Source organism: Pinus tabuliformis, chromosome 7 (genome assembly GCF_031772625.1).
Source record: "Pinus tabuliformis cultivar Carrire ecotype Pingquan chromosome 7, CPIR1, whole genome shotgun sequence".
NCBI lineage: Eukaryota > Viridiplantae > Streptophyta > Pinopsida > Pinales > Pinaceae > Pinus > Pinus tabuliformis.
Window position 1 is genome coordinate 1,605,902,648 of NC_142293.1, and position 17,495 is coordinate 1,605,920,142.

At 33.9% G+C, this 17,495-nt stretch overlaps 1 protein-coding gene and 1 long non-coding RNA gene across 2 annotated transcripts; both read right to left on the reverse strand.

The window, feature by feature from the left end:
• Positions 1 to 2,445: 2,445 nt before the first annotated feature.
• On the reverse strand, positions 2,446 to 3,815 carry LOC149254287 (disease resistance protein RPS5-like). The gene is made up of 2 exons (XM_089454748.1): positions 3,521 to 3,815; positions 2,446 to 3,243 (listed from the first exon to the last, which is right to left on the reverse strand). The coding sequence occupies exons 1-2, from the start codon at positions 3,813 to 3,815 to the stop codon at positions 2,834 to 2,836; spliced, it is 705 nt and encodes a 234-aa protein (XP_089310874.1). The 3' UTR covers positions 2,446 to 2,833.
• An 8,451-nt stretch (positions 3,816 to 12,266) lies between these two features.
• On the reverse strand, positions 12,267 to 13,922 carry LOC149254288 (uncharacterized). The gene is made up of 2 exons (XR_016266283.1): positions 12,696 to 13,922; positions 12,267 to 12,406 (listed from the first exon to the last, which is right to left on the reverse strand). It is a non-coding gene; the product is annotated as an uncharacterized LOC149254288 (long non-coding RNA).
• Between the last annotated feature and the right edge of the window lie 3,573 nt (positions 13,923 to 17,495).

Genomic DNA, 17,495 nt, shown 5'->3' on the forward strand with positions numbered 1-17,495 from the left:
AGTTTTGAAATATCATATTTAGAAATCTGAAGAATCCTTATTAAACTTATTTTAATGTTATATGAATGTGATGATTTTTTTATTACTTGTAATTTTATTAATAAAAACAAAATTGTAATATAACAAATTGGAACGAGGAAATTTATTATTTTTATTATTGTTATTTTTTTCAATTGAATACACAATATTATTATTATTATTTAACTCTTCACTAAAACAACATCTCTACCATAATGTATATAATATAAATGGACATTGTATTATTATTATTTATTAGATTTAACACTTTATTCATTCAATATTTCATTAAAACATCTTAGTTGTAAAGTGTTTCTCAATTTAATAGCACTTTTTTACTTTGACTTATAAAATATCTCTCAATTTAATAATAATTTATTATATTAATTAATTAATAATAAGACAAATTAATTTATAATATTAATTAAATAATAATTAAAAAACTATCATTAACAATATCATATACATATGCTTTTTTCTCTATTAAACTTATAATTTAAAAAAGTTTAATAAAATGAAATTCTTCAATTAAAAAGATTAAAAGATAAAGAATAGAACTTGAAGGAAACAATTGTTAAAGATAATGAAGAGAACTTGAAGGAAACAATGGTTAAAGATAAAGAATAGAATTCGAAGGAAACCATTCTTTAATGTGGAGATATAAAAGGGAAAATAACTAATTATTCAAAAATATATTTATGTGTTTTCAAATATTTTTAAATATCAAATTAAATTTTATAGCAATATTTAGTTTGTTTTTTTTAATAAAAAATTATAATAATTATAATAATGTATTATAATAATTTATAATTGAAATGTATTTAATCATTTTTTTATTTACCATATATATGGTTATATTTTTTATATTAAATTTATTGGGGAGAGAAGTGCTTTATAATTTAGTATAACAAAGAAATGGTAAGAAATAGTTATGTAAAGTTTATGTGATATATTATTATGTTGTCCTAAAGTCAATATTAACATTAAAAAAAATAAAATTATATATTTTAATTATATATGATTAAGATTAAAAATTAACTTGAACTAGATTTTTCCAAATGCTTGGTTGATCTAGATTTAAGATGGATGTACACTGACCTAATTAATATTTAACTCACAATATCATATGTGTATCTTTTCCCATATTAAATTTATAATTTAAAATTATTCAAAAAATTATCAAATTTTTTTGATAATGAAGTTAAAACAAATATAAAATTATTTAATGAATTATCAAAATTCTTTAGTTATGACTTGTGAAAAGTAGTTCAGATGGCAATGCTCATGGAAATGAAGTCTCACCTAAGGAGAAGTCTTGGGTTCAAATCTTTTGCTACGCTCCCTCTAGTCATATAATAATAAAATTTAATAAAAAAAATATTACTTATAAACATAAAAACAATTAAACAATCAGAAACCATTCAAAAATATATCTATATAATTTTAAATTTTAAACCAGCTAAACGAATTAAAAAAATGTGTTATAATAATTTACAACCTCAGCAATCTATAAAAACGAATCTTGAATTTGCTTTCTGCTTAATATTGGGATCCTACAACCATGGGATTGCTCCTTTAATTCCATACCTCCAAATACAATCAGGGTCGTTTCCTGTATTTACTCTCAAATGATGTCGTAATGTTGCGATCATCGCATTGGATTGCATCCCACCATTCTCTGGAACCTCCTATTTCCTCCAGCTGATTTAACTTATCCATCCCCACGCAATCTCTTCAATTTCCAACATCCACCTACCTGTAAAGACATGATTTAACTCATCCCATCCCCACGCAATCTCTTCAATTTCGACCATCCGCCTACTTGTAAAGACTTGAGCATTGGGGGTAACGGTGACCAAGCTTCCACTTCCACTTGTTGCTCCCACTGGCCCAGCCCCACACACTCCAACGACTGTAATGTATGAAGTGTCACCTCCTGTAGCTTTAGAAAACCTATTCGCAACCCCAACTTATCGCATCTGTATATCCATAGTAACCCCAACTTATCGCATCTGTATATCCATAGTACTCTCAAACATGGCAACTCTGCGGGGAGCTATTTCAACTGTTTACATTGACCTAGCCGTAAGGATGCCAGCTTTAGAATTGAATAATCCAACTCGGCAGTCGAACTCTAAGAGATTAAAAATAGTTTAAGAGATTAAAAATAGTTTATAAGATTATTAGTTTTTTATTTTTATTTTAATTTTTTGCCGTTTAATTTTTTTGGATTACATTCAAATTGATAATGAACAGATTAAAAATAGTTTATAAGATTATTAGTTCTTTATTTTTAGCTTTTTGCAATTCAACTTTTTTAGATTAGATTCAAATTGATAATAAATTAGTCCAACCTTCCAATAATTCTTTCACTAAAAAATAATATCAAAAAACTGATACTAACATATTCTCATATTCTAATAACTTTCTGATACAGTGAAAACTTGAAACTACTCAAACTTTACAAACCCTTTAAACAAACATACTTTCTTTTAACATTTGCTTCTCCTCCTCCATATCCTCAATCTTTCCAGTAAAACCAATTCCGAAATCCCACGCGATAGATGCTCCAAACTGTGACAATAGCTTATGTCGAGGGCCCTCAAATGTTTGAGTTCACTTATCCTCTCCGGAAGGCACCCTAATTGGCCACAAAAACTAGCATTCAAGAATTGAAGTTCCTTGAGGTCTCCAATGGATTCCGGCAATTCACAGATGTCCTTGCATCCAGATAAATTGAGGCAGGCAAGATATTTCAGATTTCCTATAGAAGGCGGCAGAGACGTTATGCCAGTCTCACTAAGATCGAGGACCCTCAGTGAGGGCAACTGAGAGAGGAAGCTTTCAGGAACTTCTTTAATACCGGGATTCTCCCCAACAGCAGGGAGTGTAGAGCATTCCTCATCAACGACATTCTTGCACAGCCCTCCAAGTCTTCCTGAGAGGGGAAATGGCTCACGCCCAGCCCGGCTTTGAAATGACACCTCTGCTCCTTCTCCGCGATGCGAATCGCCACATCACGAAGCACATCGTGTATTTTAACAGAGTAAATCCTTCCCACCTCATCATTCTCTACCACCTCAATCAAACAACGATCCCCTAGTTGTTTGATAAACTCGTGCCCCTTGTCATGCAAATAGCTGTCTCCACTTCCTTTAACCAAACCTTCTGCGATCCACAAGTCTATGATCTTTTCACAACCGATGACTTTGTCTTCGGGATAAGCTGCAAAATAAAGAAAACAGATTTTTAAATTCTCTGGTTTCAGTGGTTCACGGAAATTGGTTGGTCGTTATATCAATGGCCCAAATGAATCTTTTAAAGCTTATGGGCCAGACTAACAATAACAAGGTTCACGGAAATTGGTTGGTCGTTATATCAATGGGCAATCCCAAATGAATCTTTTAAAGCTTATGGGCCAGACTAACAATAACAAGCCTAAGGAAAAAAATTGACCCTATAACCAACACTTAATAATTAAGAATAAACCAATTGAGCAAACCTTTAAAATTTTCAGTATAATATCGTATTGCAGCAGCCACTACAAGCAGCAACCCCTTGCACTCCTTTGCGATTTCCCTGGCAACTTCCTCTATTTCATGTGCAACATTTCCATTCTGAAATGCTCGGCTACGAAACAGCTGCCAACCCTCGTCTTCCAACAGCGGTTCCACTGTTATAGTCTCTTGCACATCCATTCTTGCACACACTCGTTTATCCCGAATGGTGAGCAAAATTTTAAAACCTGTGTCATTCAACGACACTCCCAGGTCTTGAAGCTGGTCACTTGTCCACATATCTTCCGCTCACATATCATCCAGACACATTTAACAAGAGCGCAGCATTTCTTTTCGCTCTTCGAAATTGGAATTTTCTTGAAAACCTTTTGATTTCAATCTATCACCAAAAGAATTCTGGATAGCAGGATATGGTTTCTGGAAATAGCTACCTTAATGATGAGATCAAATGAATCCCTTACACGGTGGCTGTCGTTGATGGTGTCAAGCAGCGACGTCTTACCAACACCCCCCATACCTCGTATACCAATTCTTCGAATGCTGCTATCTTCATCCGTTAACCATCTCTCCACAAGCTCCGTCTGTGTAGATCTCCTTGTGTCTACAACAAAACCAGAACCAGATTCGGGGTTTTGAACTAGTACCTGGGTGCGCGGAGTAGGGTCCCCGTATTCCCCGCTGGGAGGAAAATCAGATTGCCTCAATGGAGTTGAGCAACACTTGATTTCCAATCTCTGATATGTCTGCCGATTCTGTAGCGGCAGACGCACTTAGGACACCAAGTGAGACAGTTTTTGTGTTGCTCATAATCACTGCGAACAGATTCTGAATTTTCTATGGCCTCGCCGGCCTTATCCGGCCAACCCTTCACTATACTTTTAGGGTTATGTTTACTCGAGCGAGCTCCACATTTATCTCAAGCGTTAAATCGATCAGACGCTGAACTTCGCCTTCCATGTCGCTGATGGCTTGAGGCAAAGAAATGCTCCTCTTTCCACTGCAAAATCACCAGCAAGATTAGGATTTCTCTTCGCTCAAATTGTGCTGAGGCGCTGAATCCATCCACCACTAAGTAGGCAAGCATGAGTATTAATTTATTTTCTGGTTGTGGTCCATTGGTACTCAACAGCTGGAAGCATATCTTTCCTGGTGAGTGGATGAAGGTGAAAAGTATTTGTAACCTGAAATGGCCCCATCTGGTTTGTTCTCAGAATTCCACTGTTTACAGAGGGTCCGGTTCAGCTGCTTTTTAATGGTGTGATTTATATTTCATCATTGCCTACCCATGTATCTAGACAATGCTAAGTGTTTCTTTTTAGGTTAATTATGTTAATTTGTTTTATTTTCTCGAGGAATCTTTTCATAGAATATTGGTGGTACTATTGCAAATCAATTTCAAATATTAAAATTTAGTGATGAGACTTGATTGAAAAAATACCTTATATATAATTATCACGATTATATTCATTTTATTTTTTTAATATTAAATTAATAATCACTTTATTAACCTTCTTTGTTTAGACAACTCCCTTACTTTATTAACCTTCTTTGTTTAGACAACTCCATTACTCCTAGTTGTATTCATTTTACTTTTTCCAATGTTAATTTGCTAATGACTCCATGAAATGAGCTATGAATTATTTTGAGTAAAAGCCATTTATTCTTTTCAAAGTTTCGTTAAACCCTTTATCTAGAGATAATTTTAATGTATTGGTAAATATTATTTTCATTGAATTTATTTAAAGTTATATATTTTTCTTATCGTTTTATGTAATTTATAAAGTATAATCTTTTTTTTATTTTCATTAATTTTTATTTTTTTTAATTATTGTATTTTGAATTAATATTCAAAGAGAAGATTATATTGTTAACATTTTCTAAAACTCACAAGTAGACAAACTAATCTAATAAATGAGTAATATCTATATCCAGCAAAGTAAAATTGCATATGTCTATAGACATCGCGAACTCATAAGTAGACAAACTAATCCAACAGACTAGTAATAACCATACCTAACAGAGAAACATTTCCCATGTCTATAGACATCAATATGAACATATACTCAAGTGATCTACAAAGCTCAAAGTTGAAGGGAAAATCAATTCATCAATCACATCAAACCATCTATAACTAGGCAATCAATATCCGCAAAACATATGATCAAGTAAAGCACACATAAACCACCAACAAATATCTATAAGGCAGACTCGACAATCCATAAGCATATATAAAAAACCAAAAGGTGCCCACAATTAGCTACAACCATTTATAAAATACCAACAGTCACCTAAAACCATCCACAATTTTCCATAAGTCACACAGTACCAGAGGATAATACAACCATCATTGCAAAACCCAAGAATTGCACAAAAATTGATGCCAATAAGAGACATTAAAATAAAATCAACTAGCAAAGCAATAGTTCTATATAAACCAATGTCCAGGCCATGCAACTATTCCAAACTTTTGCAAGCCATAAGCCATCAAAAACATGTGATAAAGGACAAAAGGAAGGTGCATTGTCATGCCAAATAATATTGAATTCATTTCTCCAAGAAGATTCATAAAAACCATTTTTCAGTAGCCACAAAAGTGATTTTGTCATCATACCATTGATACCATGGCCACATATACTATGAAAAAACCAGAGAAAAAGGCTCAAGGCCCTCGAGAGAAACACCATAGCAATATTAAGAAATACTTCACTCCTATAGTGTCCAACATAAGTGGAGCATAATAGTGAATAAAATATACCGTAGCTACATACTCCAGATTGAAAATAAGATGCAAAGTGCCTTGAAGAAACTATAACTCTAGGACACATGTGAAAATTGATGACAAAAATACCAGCAACCACCATTTCTAGTTGTGATTAGAGGAAATTAGAGCACGTGTCTTGGCACTATTACTCGAAGGATTTTTATTTATTTCTTAATGATAATGAATATAATTAATATTTTTATTAACATTAATTTTGCTTTAACGAATTGTATTATGTATTCCTCTTTAATAAAAATATACTTTTAATATTCTAGATTTAGGTTAATGACCTCTTTACAATGTTTGAATTTCCCTTTTCATAATCTACTTCTTTATCATGTCACAATTTAGTCTCAAATTTAGATGTGTAATATTTTTAATTGCATTAATATAGTGACCTCCTCCTCTATTCTAAGATGATTTAGGCAAGACTTAACATCTTCACATTATTCCCTCTTAATTTTGAAGTGATTTTCAATGCAATTTGAATTAATCTTAGGAAGCCTCTTCTCTTTCATGTTAGTTTTCTTGTACTTGTATATTAGGTATTGTTGACGGTGCTGGAAATCCGTCAACCAAGGGGATCTCCCCGATATGAAGTCCCAACTAGACCTCACACCATTTGGTGTAGGAGTCCCATCTAGTATAAAGGCTCAGTTTCCATATACTTAGAGATCTACCTTGGCTCTAGCTGTCAGCACATGAGAGTGTTATGCTGGTATCTTTAAACAGTAAGGTAAGTGTGTCTGGTGAGTGCATAACGTAATTGTGTCAAGGTTCTCTTACTGCAAAAGGGGGAGAAAAGTGAGCCTCTAAGTGAGAGGTAATAGTACCACCCAGGAAGAGACACATATGAACTAGGAATGATCTATCTAGCATCCAACGGAATAGTCCACAGCGAATGTGGCAGTCGTTAAAACCAAAGTACAAGGGAAGAACCATCCACCATCCAGTGGAGTAGTCCACAACAGATGTGACAATCATTATAACTAGTAAGTGAGGAAGGTTTGTCTAATATCCTGCGGAGTAGTCCATAAGGATGAGACAATAGTGATAACCAATACAACACATTCCCAACAAGGTAAGTACTAAAACAACCGAAATAGTTAAACTATCTTAGTACATGTGAAACAAAAATGAATTACAAATGCCAAAAGAATAGTCTTACAAACATCTACAAGACATGCATGAAAACGTGTTGGCCTGAACGGGCTTATGTATTAAGAAAAAGTTTCTAACAGCTGAGGGAAAAGCGTGAGGGTTGTATACATGAAGTGCGTAGTTTAGGAAAGCTGGATGAGCCTGGGTTGCTAAGGAAACTCCATAATTTGGCTAAGTGTGAGATCAATGGAACTGATGTTGAAAGTGATAGAACTTGACTATGATCACACACTTGAACACTTAGTGATACAACATAGACCATATAGAACATATAACACATACTTCGTTTAATGCAACAACCTTTGTGGAAGCTTACCATAAGAGCGACTTCGATGATAGAATTTCAGAGGATAAAGACGACACTTGTGCAAGAGTGCACGAGATGATTGAGAAACATGTCTATGTGGTAAGGACAACCCATTCTTAGAAATATTTCCTCTTGAAGCAAAACAAAATTCCCTTTGCATGACAAGCGATAATCCCCAGCCCAAGGATGAAACATACTATATAAAGATAAAAACATGAATGACTCTTAAGATCGAAGAGGGGAGCTTGAGATCATCATCTTACCAATAAGTGAATAAGGAACAAACGATCACGAGATCAACAGTGGGCTCCAAAATTTAAGTATAAGCCAAAATTTTGGAGGGTGTTGCAGCCGCTACAACACTTGGCAACACACTAGTTTAAATCCAACTTCTCTACCTTGGTTCGTTTTAGTGCAGGGCGTTGGTCCATTAGGGAGTATTGATTCATCGTGTTGATTGCTTTGGATTTCCCACTTGCCCCATGGGCTGACATGGTCCCCTTTGTAACTACTCGGTTGAACACAACATGAAATTCAACCAAATCATAGTGTTTTGGATTGGGAAGGGTAGTTTGGCTCGCGAGCTTAAGATTTTCAGAGTATAGTTTTTCATCTTTGGTGTTGCTCTGCTGCCAGCAAGACTGGATAGTACCCCTGTGGAGCCATATGGGCACACAAGAATTGCTCCACTACTAGCAAGCCTGAACAATACCTCAATGGAGTTGCCTGCTTCACCTCTATGCAGAGGAAGCCTTTCTCTTCTTTCTCCTTTGTTATTTTTTAAAGAGACCTTTGGATCAACACTTATTTATTTTGGGGACGAAAGAGGGATCCTGACTTATTGAGAGTAGGAGAGGTTGTTTCTTCAGAGAAGCATATAAAGATATCTGATTTAGGTTTGCTCATTCAAATTTTTTTCCCTTCTCCATTTCTACTAGTTGGATGAGATTGAAAACACCAAAACATAATATTGAGTATAGGCATGAGGTTCCAAACTAGACACAGGTACATGGTTGGACCAAAACTTTCCTTATAGATGGATCATATTTTCCATCAAGGCTTCATCGGCCAAAAGTTGCAACCAAACACGAAGAAGACAGACATGGGACTAGCCAAGGGCTACAGTGTCACAAGAATCTTTGAACTTCAACCACATACACATTGAGAGAAAGAGAGTGAAAGACAATTTTCTTCAATATATTTTTAATTTTTAATGTAATATGCCTAACACATATGTATAAAAAGAGTTTAATGTAAGTACTCAATTTTTATATGGTTATTAATTAACTTTTAATACATAGTTTTGAAATATCATATTTAGAAATATGAAGAATCCTTATTAAACTTATTTTAATGTTATATGAATGTGATGATTTTTTTATTAATTGTAATTTTATTAATAAAAACAAAATTGTAATATAACAAATTGGAACGAGAAAATTTATTATTTTTTATTATTGTTATTTTTTTCAATTGAATACACAATATTATTATTATTATTTAACTCTTCACTAAAACAACATCTCTACCATAATGTATATAATATAAATGGACATTGTATTATTATTATTTATTAGATTTAACACTTTATTCATTCAATATTTCATTAAAACATCTTAGTTGTAAAGTGTTTCTCAATTTAATAGCACTTTTTTACTTTGACTTATAAAATATCTCTCAATTTAATAATAATTTATTATATTAATTAATTAATAATAAGACAAATTAATTTATAATATTAATTAATAATAATTAAAAAAACTATCATTAACAATATCATATACATATGCTTTTTTCTCTATTAAACTTATAATTTAAAAAAGTTTAATAAAATGAAATTCTTCAATTAAAAAGATTAAAAGATAAAGAATAGAACTTGAAGGAAACAATTGTTAAAGATAATGAAGAGAACTTGAAGGAAACAATGGTTAAAGATAAAGAATAGAATTTGAAGGAAACCATTCTTTAATGTGGAGATATAAAAGGGAAAATAACTAATTATTCAAAAATATATTTATGTGTTTTCAAATATTTTTAAATATCAAATTAAATTTTATAGTAATATTTAGTTTGTTTTTTTTTCATAAAAAATTATAATAATTAAAATAATGTATTATAATAATTTATAATTGAAATGTATTTAATCATTTTTTTATTTACCATATATATGGTTATATTTTTTATATTAAATTTATTGGGGAGAGAAGTGCTTTATAATTTAGTATGACAAAGAAATGGTAAGAAATAGTTATGTAAAGTTTATGTGATGTATTATTATGTTGTCCTAAAGTCAATATTAACATTAAAAAAAATAAAATGATATATTTTAATTATATATGATTAAGATTAAAAATTAACTTGAACTAGATTTTTCCAAATGCTTGGTTAATCTAGATTTAAGATGGATGTACACTGACCTAATTAATATTTAACTCACAATATCATATGTGTATCTTTTCCCATATTAAATTTATAATTTAAAATTATTCAAAAAATTATCAAATATCATATGTGTATCTTTTTCCATATTAAATTTATAATTTAAAATTATTCAGAAAAGTATCAAATTTTTTTGATAATGAAGTTAAAACAAATATAAAATTATTTAATGAATTATCAAAATTTTTTAGTTATACCTTGTGAAAAATAGCTCAGGTGACAATGGTCATGAAAATGAAGTCTCACTTGAAGAGAAGTCTTGAGTTCAAATCTTATGCTACCCTCCCTTTAATAATATAATAATAAAATTTAATAAAAAAAATATTACTTATAAACATAAAAAACAATCAAAGACCATTCAAAAATATATCTATATAATTTTAAATTTTAAACCAACTAAACGAATTAAAAAAAATATGTTATAATAATTTACAACCTAAGCACAATCTATAAAAATGAATCTTGAATTTGCTTTCTGCTTAATATTGGGATCCTACAACCATGGGATTGCTCTTTTAATTCCATACCTCCAAATACAATCAGGGTCGTTTCCTGTATTTACTTTCAAATGATGTCGTAATGTTGCGATCATCCCATTGGATTGCATCCCACCATTCTCTGGAACCTCCTCCTATTTCCTCGAGATGATTTAACTTATCCCATCCCCACGCAATCTCTTCAATTTCCAACATCCGCCTACCTGTAAAGACATGATTTAACTCATCCCATCCTCAAGCAATCTCTTCAATTTCGACCATCCGCCTACCTGTAAAGACTTGAGCATTGGGCGTAACGATGACCAAGCTTCCACTTCCACTTGTTGCTCCCACTGGCCCAGCCCCACACACTCCAACGACTGTAATGTATGAAGTGTCACCTCCTGTAGCTTTGGAAAACCTATTCGCAACCCCAACTTATCGCATCTGTATATCCATAGTACTCTCAAACATGGAAACTCTGCGGGGAGCTATTTCAACTGTTTACATTGACCTAGCCGTAGGGATGCCAGCTTTAGAATTGAATAACCCAACTCGGCAGTCGCTTCAATTTTTTTGGATTACATTCAAATTGTTCATTTTATCTTTAGTTTTTTTTTTCGTTTAATTTTTTTGGATTACATTCAAATTGTTCATTTTTCGTTTAATTTTTTTGGATTACATTCAAATTGATAATGAAACAGATTAAAAATTGATAATGAACAGATTAAAAATAGTTTATAAGATTATTAATTTTTTATTTTTAGCTTTTTGCAATTAATTTTTTTTAAATTAAATTTAAATTGATAATAAAATAGTTTAATCTTCTAATAATTCTCTCATTAAAAAAACAATATCAAAAAACTGATACTAACATATTTTCATATTCTAATAACTTTCTAGTAACTTTCTGATACAGGGAAAACTTGAAACTACTCCAACTTTACAAACTCTTTAAACAAACATACTTTCTTTAAACAAACATACTTTCTTTTCACATTTGCTTCTCCTCCATATCCTCAATCTTTCCAGTGAAACCAATTCCGATATCCCACGCGGAAGATGCTCCAAACTGTGGCAACAGCTTATGTCGAGGGCCCTCAAATGTTTGAGTTCACTTATCCTCTCCGGAAGGCACCGTAATTGACCACAGAAACTAACATTCAAGAATTGGAGCTCCTTCAGGTCGCCAATGGATTCCGGCAATTCACAGATGTCCTTGCATCCAGATAAATTGAGGCAGGCAAGATATTTCAGATTTCCTATAGAAGGCGGCAGAGACGTTATGCCAGTCTCACTAAGATCGAGGACCCTTGGTGAGGGCTACTGGTGGAGGGAGGAAGCTTCCAGGAATTTCTTTAATACCAGGATTCTCCCCAACAGCAGGGAGTGTAGAGCATTCCTCATCAATGACATTCTTGCACAGCCCTCGAAGTCTCCCTGAGAGGGGAAATGCCTCATGCCCAGCCCGGCTTTGAAATGACACCTCTGCTCCTTCTCGGCGATGCGAATCGCCACATCACGAAGCACATCGTGTATTTTAACAGAGTAAATCCTTCCCACCTCATCATTCTCTACCAGCTCAATCAAACAACGATTCCTACTTGTTTGATGAACTCGCGCCCCTTGTCATGCAAATAGCTGTCTCCACTTCCTTTAACCAAACCTTCTGCGATCCACAAGTCTATGATCTTTTCACAACGGATGACTTTGTCTTCAGCATAAGCTGCAAAATAAAGAAAACGGATTTTTAAATTCTCTGGTTTCAGTGGTTCACGGAAATTGGTTGGTCGTTATATCAATGAGCAATCCCAAATGAATCTTTTAAAGCTTATGGGCCAGACTAACAATAACAAGGTTCACGGAAATTAGTTGGTCGTTATATCAATGGGCAATGCCAAATGAATCTTTTAAAGTTTATGGGCCATACTAACAATAACAAGCCTAACCATAAGGAAAAAAAATTGACCCTATAACCAACACTTAATAACTAAGAATAAACCAATTGAGCTAACCTTTAAAATTTTCAGTATAATATCGTATTGCAGCAGCCACTACAAGCAGCAACCCCATGCACTCCTTTGCGATTTCCCTAGCAACTTCCTCTATTTCATGTGCAACATCTCCATCGCGATTCTGAAATGCGCGGCTACGAAACAGCTGCCAACCCTCGTTCCAACATCGGTTCCACTGTTATAGTCTCTTCCACATCCATTCTTGCACATAGTCGTTTATCCCGAATGGTGAGCAAAATTTTAAAACCTGTGTCATTCAACGACACTCCCAGGTCTTGAAGCTGATCACTTGTCCACATATCTTCCGCTCACATATCATCCAGACACATTTAACAAGAGCGCAGCATTTCCTTTCGCTCTTCAAAATTGGATTTTTCTTGAAAACCTTTTGATTTCAATCTATCACCAAAAGAATTCTGGATAGCAGGATATGGTTTCTGGAAATAGCTACCTTAATGATGAGATCAAATGAATCCCTTACACGGTGGCTGTCGTTGATGGTGTCAAGCAGCGACGTCTTACCAACACCCCCCATACACCCCCCATACCTCGTATACCAATTCTTCGAATGCTGCTATCTTCATCAGTTAACAATCTCTCCACATGCTCCGTCTGTGCAGATCGCCTTCTGTCTACAACAAAACCAGAACCAGATTCGGGGTTTTTGAACTAGTACCTGGGTGCGCGGAGTAGGGTCCCCGTATTCCCCGCTGGGAGGAAAATCAGATTGCCTCTGTGAATGGAGTTGAGCAACACTTGATTTCCAATCTCTAATACGTCTGCCAATTCTGTAGCGGCAGACGCACTTAGGACACCAAGTGAGACAGTTTTTGTGTTGCTCATAATCACTGCGAACAGATTCTGAATTTTCTATGGCCTCGCCGGCCTTATCCGGCCAACCCTTCACTATACTTTTAGGGTTATGTTTACTCGAGCGAGCTCCACATTTATCTCAAGCGTTAAATCGATCAGACGCTGAACTTCGCCTTCCATGTCGCTGATGGCTTGAGGCAAAGAAATGCTCCTCTTTCCAGTGCAAAATCACCAGCAAGATTAGGATTTCTCTTCGCTCAAATTGTGCTGAATGCATCCACTAATTAGGAAAGCATGAGTTGCATGAGTACTAATTTATTTTATGGTTGTGGTCCATTGGTACTCAACAGCTGGAAGCATCTTTCCTGGTGAGTGGATGAAGTTGAAAAGTATTTGTAACCTGAAATGGCCCCATCTGGTTTGTTCTCAGAATTCCACTGTTTACAGAGGGTCCGGTTCAGCTGCTTTTTAATGGTGTGATTTATATTTCATCATTGCCTACCCATGTATCTAGACAACGCTAAGTGTTTCTTTTTATGTTAATTAGGTTAATTTGTTTTATTTTTTTGAGGAATTTTTTCATAGAATATTGGTGGTGCTATTGCAAATCAATTCCAAATACTAAAATTTGGTAATGGGACTTGATTTCATATTCCCTGTATCTTCTTACACTAAAAGCATATACAAGAAAAAATACCATATATAATTATCACTATTCATATTACTTTTTCTAATATTAAATTACTAATTACTTTATTAACGTTCTTTGTTTAGACAACTCCATTACTACTAGTTATATTCATTTTACTTTTTCCAATGTTAATTTGCTAATGACTCCATGAAATGGGCTATGAATTATTTTGAGTAAAAGCCATTTATTCTTTTCAAAGTTTCGTTAAACCCTTTATCTAGAGATAATTTTAATGTATGAACAAAAGCTTCTTAATTGGTAAATATTATTTTCATTGAATTTGTTTAAAGTTATATTATGGTTTTATGTAATTTATAAAGTATAATCTTCTTTTTATTTTCATTATTTTTTTTTTTTTTTAATTATTGTATTTTGAATTAATATTCAAAGGGAAGATTATATTGTTAACATTTTCTAAAACTCACAAGTACACAAACTAATCTAATAAATGAGTAATACCTATATCCAACAAAGTAAAATTGCATATGTCTATAGACATCGCGAACTCATAAGTAGACAAACTAATCCAACAGACTAGTAATAACCATACCCAACAGAGAAACATTTCCCATGTCTATAGACATCAATATGAACATATACTCAAGTGATCTACAAAGCTCAAAGTTGAAGGGAAAATACAATTCATCAATCACATCAAACCATCTATAACTAGGCAATCAATATCCGCAAAACATATGTCCAAGTAAAGCGCACATAAACCACCAACAAATATCTATAAGGCACACTCGACAATCCATAAGCATATATAAAAAACCGAAATGTGCCCAAAATTAGCTACAACCATTTATAAAATACCAACAGTCATCTAAAACCATCCACAATTTTCCATAAGTCACACAGTACCAGAGGATAATACAACCATCATTGCAAAACCCAAGAATTGCACAAAAATTGATGCCAATAAGAGACATTAAAATAACATCAACCAGCAAGGCAATAGTTCTATATAAACCAATGTCCAAGCCATGCAACTATTCCAAACTTTTGCAAGCCATAAGCCAATAGAAACATGTGATAAAGGACAAAAGGAAGGTGCATTGTCACGCCAAATAATATTGAATTCATTTCTCCAAGAAGATTCATAAAAACCATTTTTCAGTAGTCACAAAAGTGATTTTGTCATCATACCATCGATACCATGGCCACATATACTATGAAAAAAACCAGAGAAAAAGGCTCAAGGCCCTCGAGAGAAACACCATAGCAATATTAAGAAATACTTCACTCCTATAGTGTCCAACATAAGTGGAGCATAATAGTGAATAAAATATACCGTAGCTACATACTCCAGATTGAAAATAAGATGCAAAGTGCCTTGAAGAAACTATAACTCTAGGACACATGTGAAAATTGATGACAAAAATACCAGCAACCACCATTTCTAGTTGTGATTAGAGGAAATTAGAGCAGGTGTCTTGGCACTATTACTCGAAGGATTTTTATTTATTTCTTAATGATAATGAATATAATTCATATTTTTATTAACATTAATTTTTCTTTAACGAATTGTATATGTATTCCTCTTTAATAAAAATATACTTTTAATATTCTAGATTTAGGTTAATGACCTCTTTACAATGTTTGAATTTCCCTTTTCATAATATACTTCTTTATCACGTCACGATTTAGTCTCAAATTTAGATGTGTAATATTTTTTAATTGCATTAATATAGTGACCTCCTCCTCTATTCTAAGATGATTTAGGCAAGACTTAACATCTTCACATTATTCCCTCTTAATTTTGAAGTGATTTTCAATGCAATTTGAATTAATCTTAGGAAGCCCTTCTCTTTCATGTTAGTTTTCTTGTACTTGTATATTAGGTATTGTTGACGGTGCTGGAAATCCGTCAACCAAGGGGATCACCTCGATATGAAGTCCCAACTAGACCTCACACCATTTGGTGTAGGAGTCCCATCTAGTATAAAGGCTAAGTTTCCATATACTTAGAAATCTGCCTTGGCTCTAGCTGTCAGCACATGAGAGTGTTATGCTGGTATCTTTGAAAAGCAAGGTAAGTGTGTCTAGTGAGTGTGTAATGTAATTGTGTCAAGGTTCTATTACCACAAAAGGGGGAGAAAAGTGAGCCTCTAAGTGAGAGGTAATAGTACCACCCAGGAAGAGACACATATGAACTAGGAATGATCTATCTAGCATCCAACGGAATAGTCCACAGGTAATGTGGCAGTCGTTAAAACCAAAGTACAAGGGAAGACCCGTCCACCATCCAGTGGAGTAGTCCACAACGGATGTGACGATCATTATAACTAGTAAGTGAGGAAGGTTTGTCTAATATCCTGCAGAGTAGTCCACAAGGATGAGACAATAGTGATAACCAATACAACACATTCCCAACAAGGTAAGTACTAAAACAACCGAAATAGTTCAACTATCTTAGTACATGTGAAACAAACATGAATTACAAATGCCAAAAGAATAGTCTTACAAACATCTACAAGACATGCATGAAAACGTGTTGGCCTGAACAGGCTTCTGTATTAAGAAAAAGTTCCAAGACACATATGTACATCATACATCACTAGCCCCAATAGTAGGACATTAGAGCCACTCCTTGCTACTCAAAGAAATGACTGGAAGCTCTTTATGCTTCGTGGGAGGATCCAAGGTGAAAAACCCTTGCTCATATAATGAGGGGGTATATATAGCTAAGGGTGATGCTTGACCCTTATGACTCTTAGACTACCCTCATGATTGTTCAACTTCCTATGACTTTTCAACTAACATGTCTCTTCATCTTAATTGTGTGTCCATTGGACTTTCACTTTAAATTACATTCGGTTACAATAGATATGGCCCATGGTAGTGATGTGGCCTTGATAACTCATGATACAACTTGACATGAAACTGCTGACATGAAATCGTTGGTTGTGGTGGCAATGTCAAGTTGTTGTTGTTGTTGAGTGATGGATGTGTTCTTGGATGTGCTTTATCTTCACCTCCACATGGCTTGATGTTGTGGGGTCTTCATGGTCTTGGTCTTGTAACATGGTTACATGCATGTGTTCCTTTCTCCTGAGCTTCTTTCATCCATCCAAATGCATGTAAGTATTCTATCATGTTCGCTCCTTCTTCATCCAGTTCGTCATCTCGCCATGATCTATTTGTGTACATGTTCTTGCAATTCACTCATGACGGGATGACATTAAATCCAAAACCTCCTAGTCTAAGATGATGCATTGTTTTCCATGGACCGAACCCAAGACAGATCACAGGCTAGGAAGAGGGCCTAGTAAGTGCGCATTGTGCAGATCTAG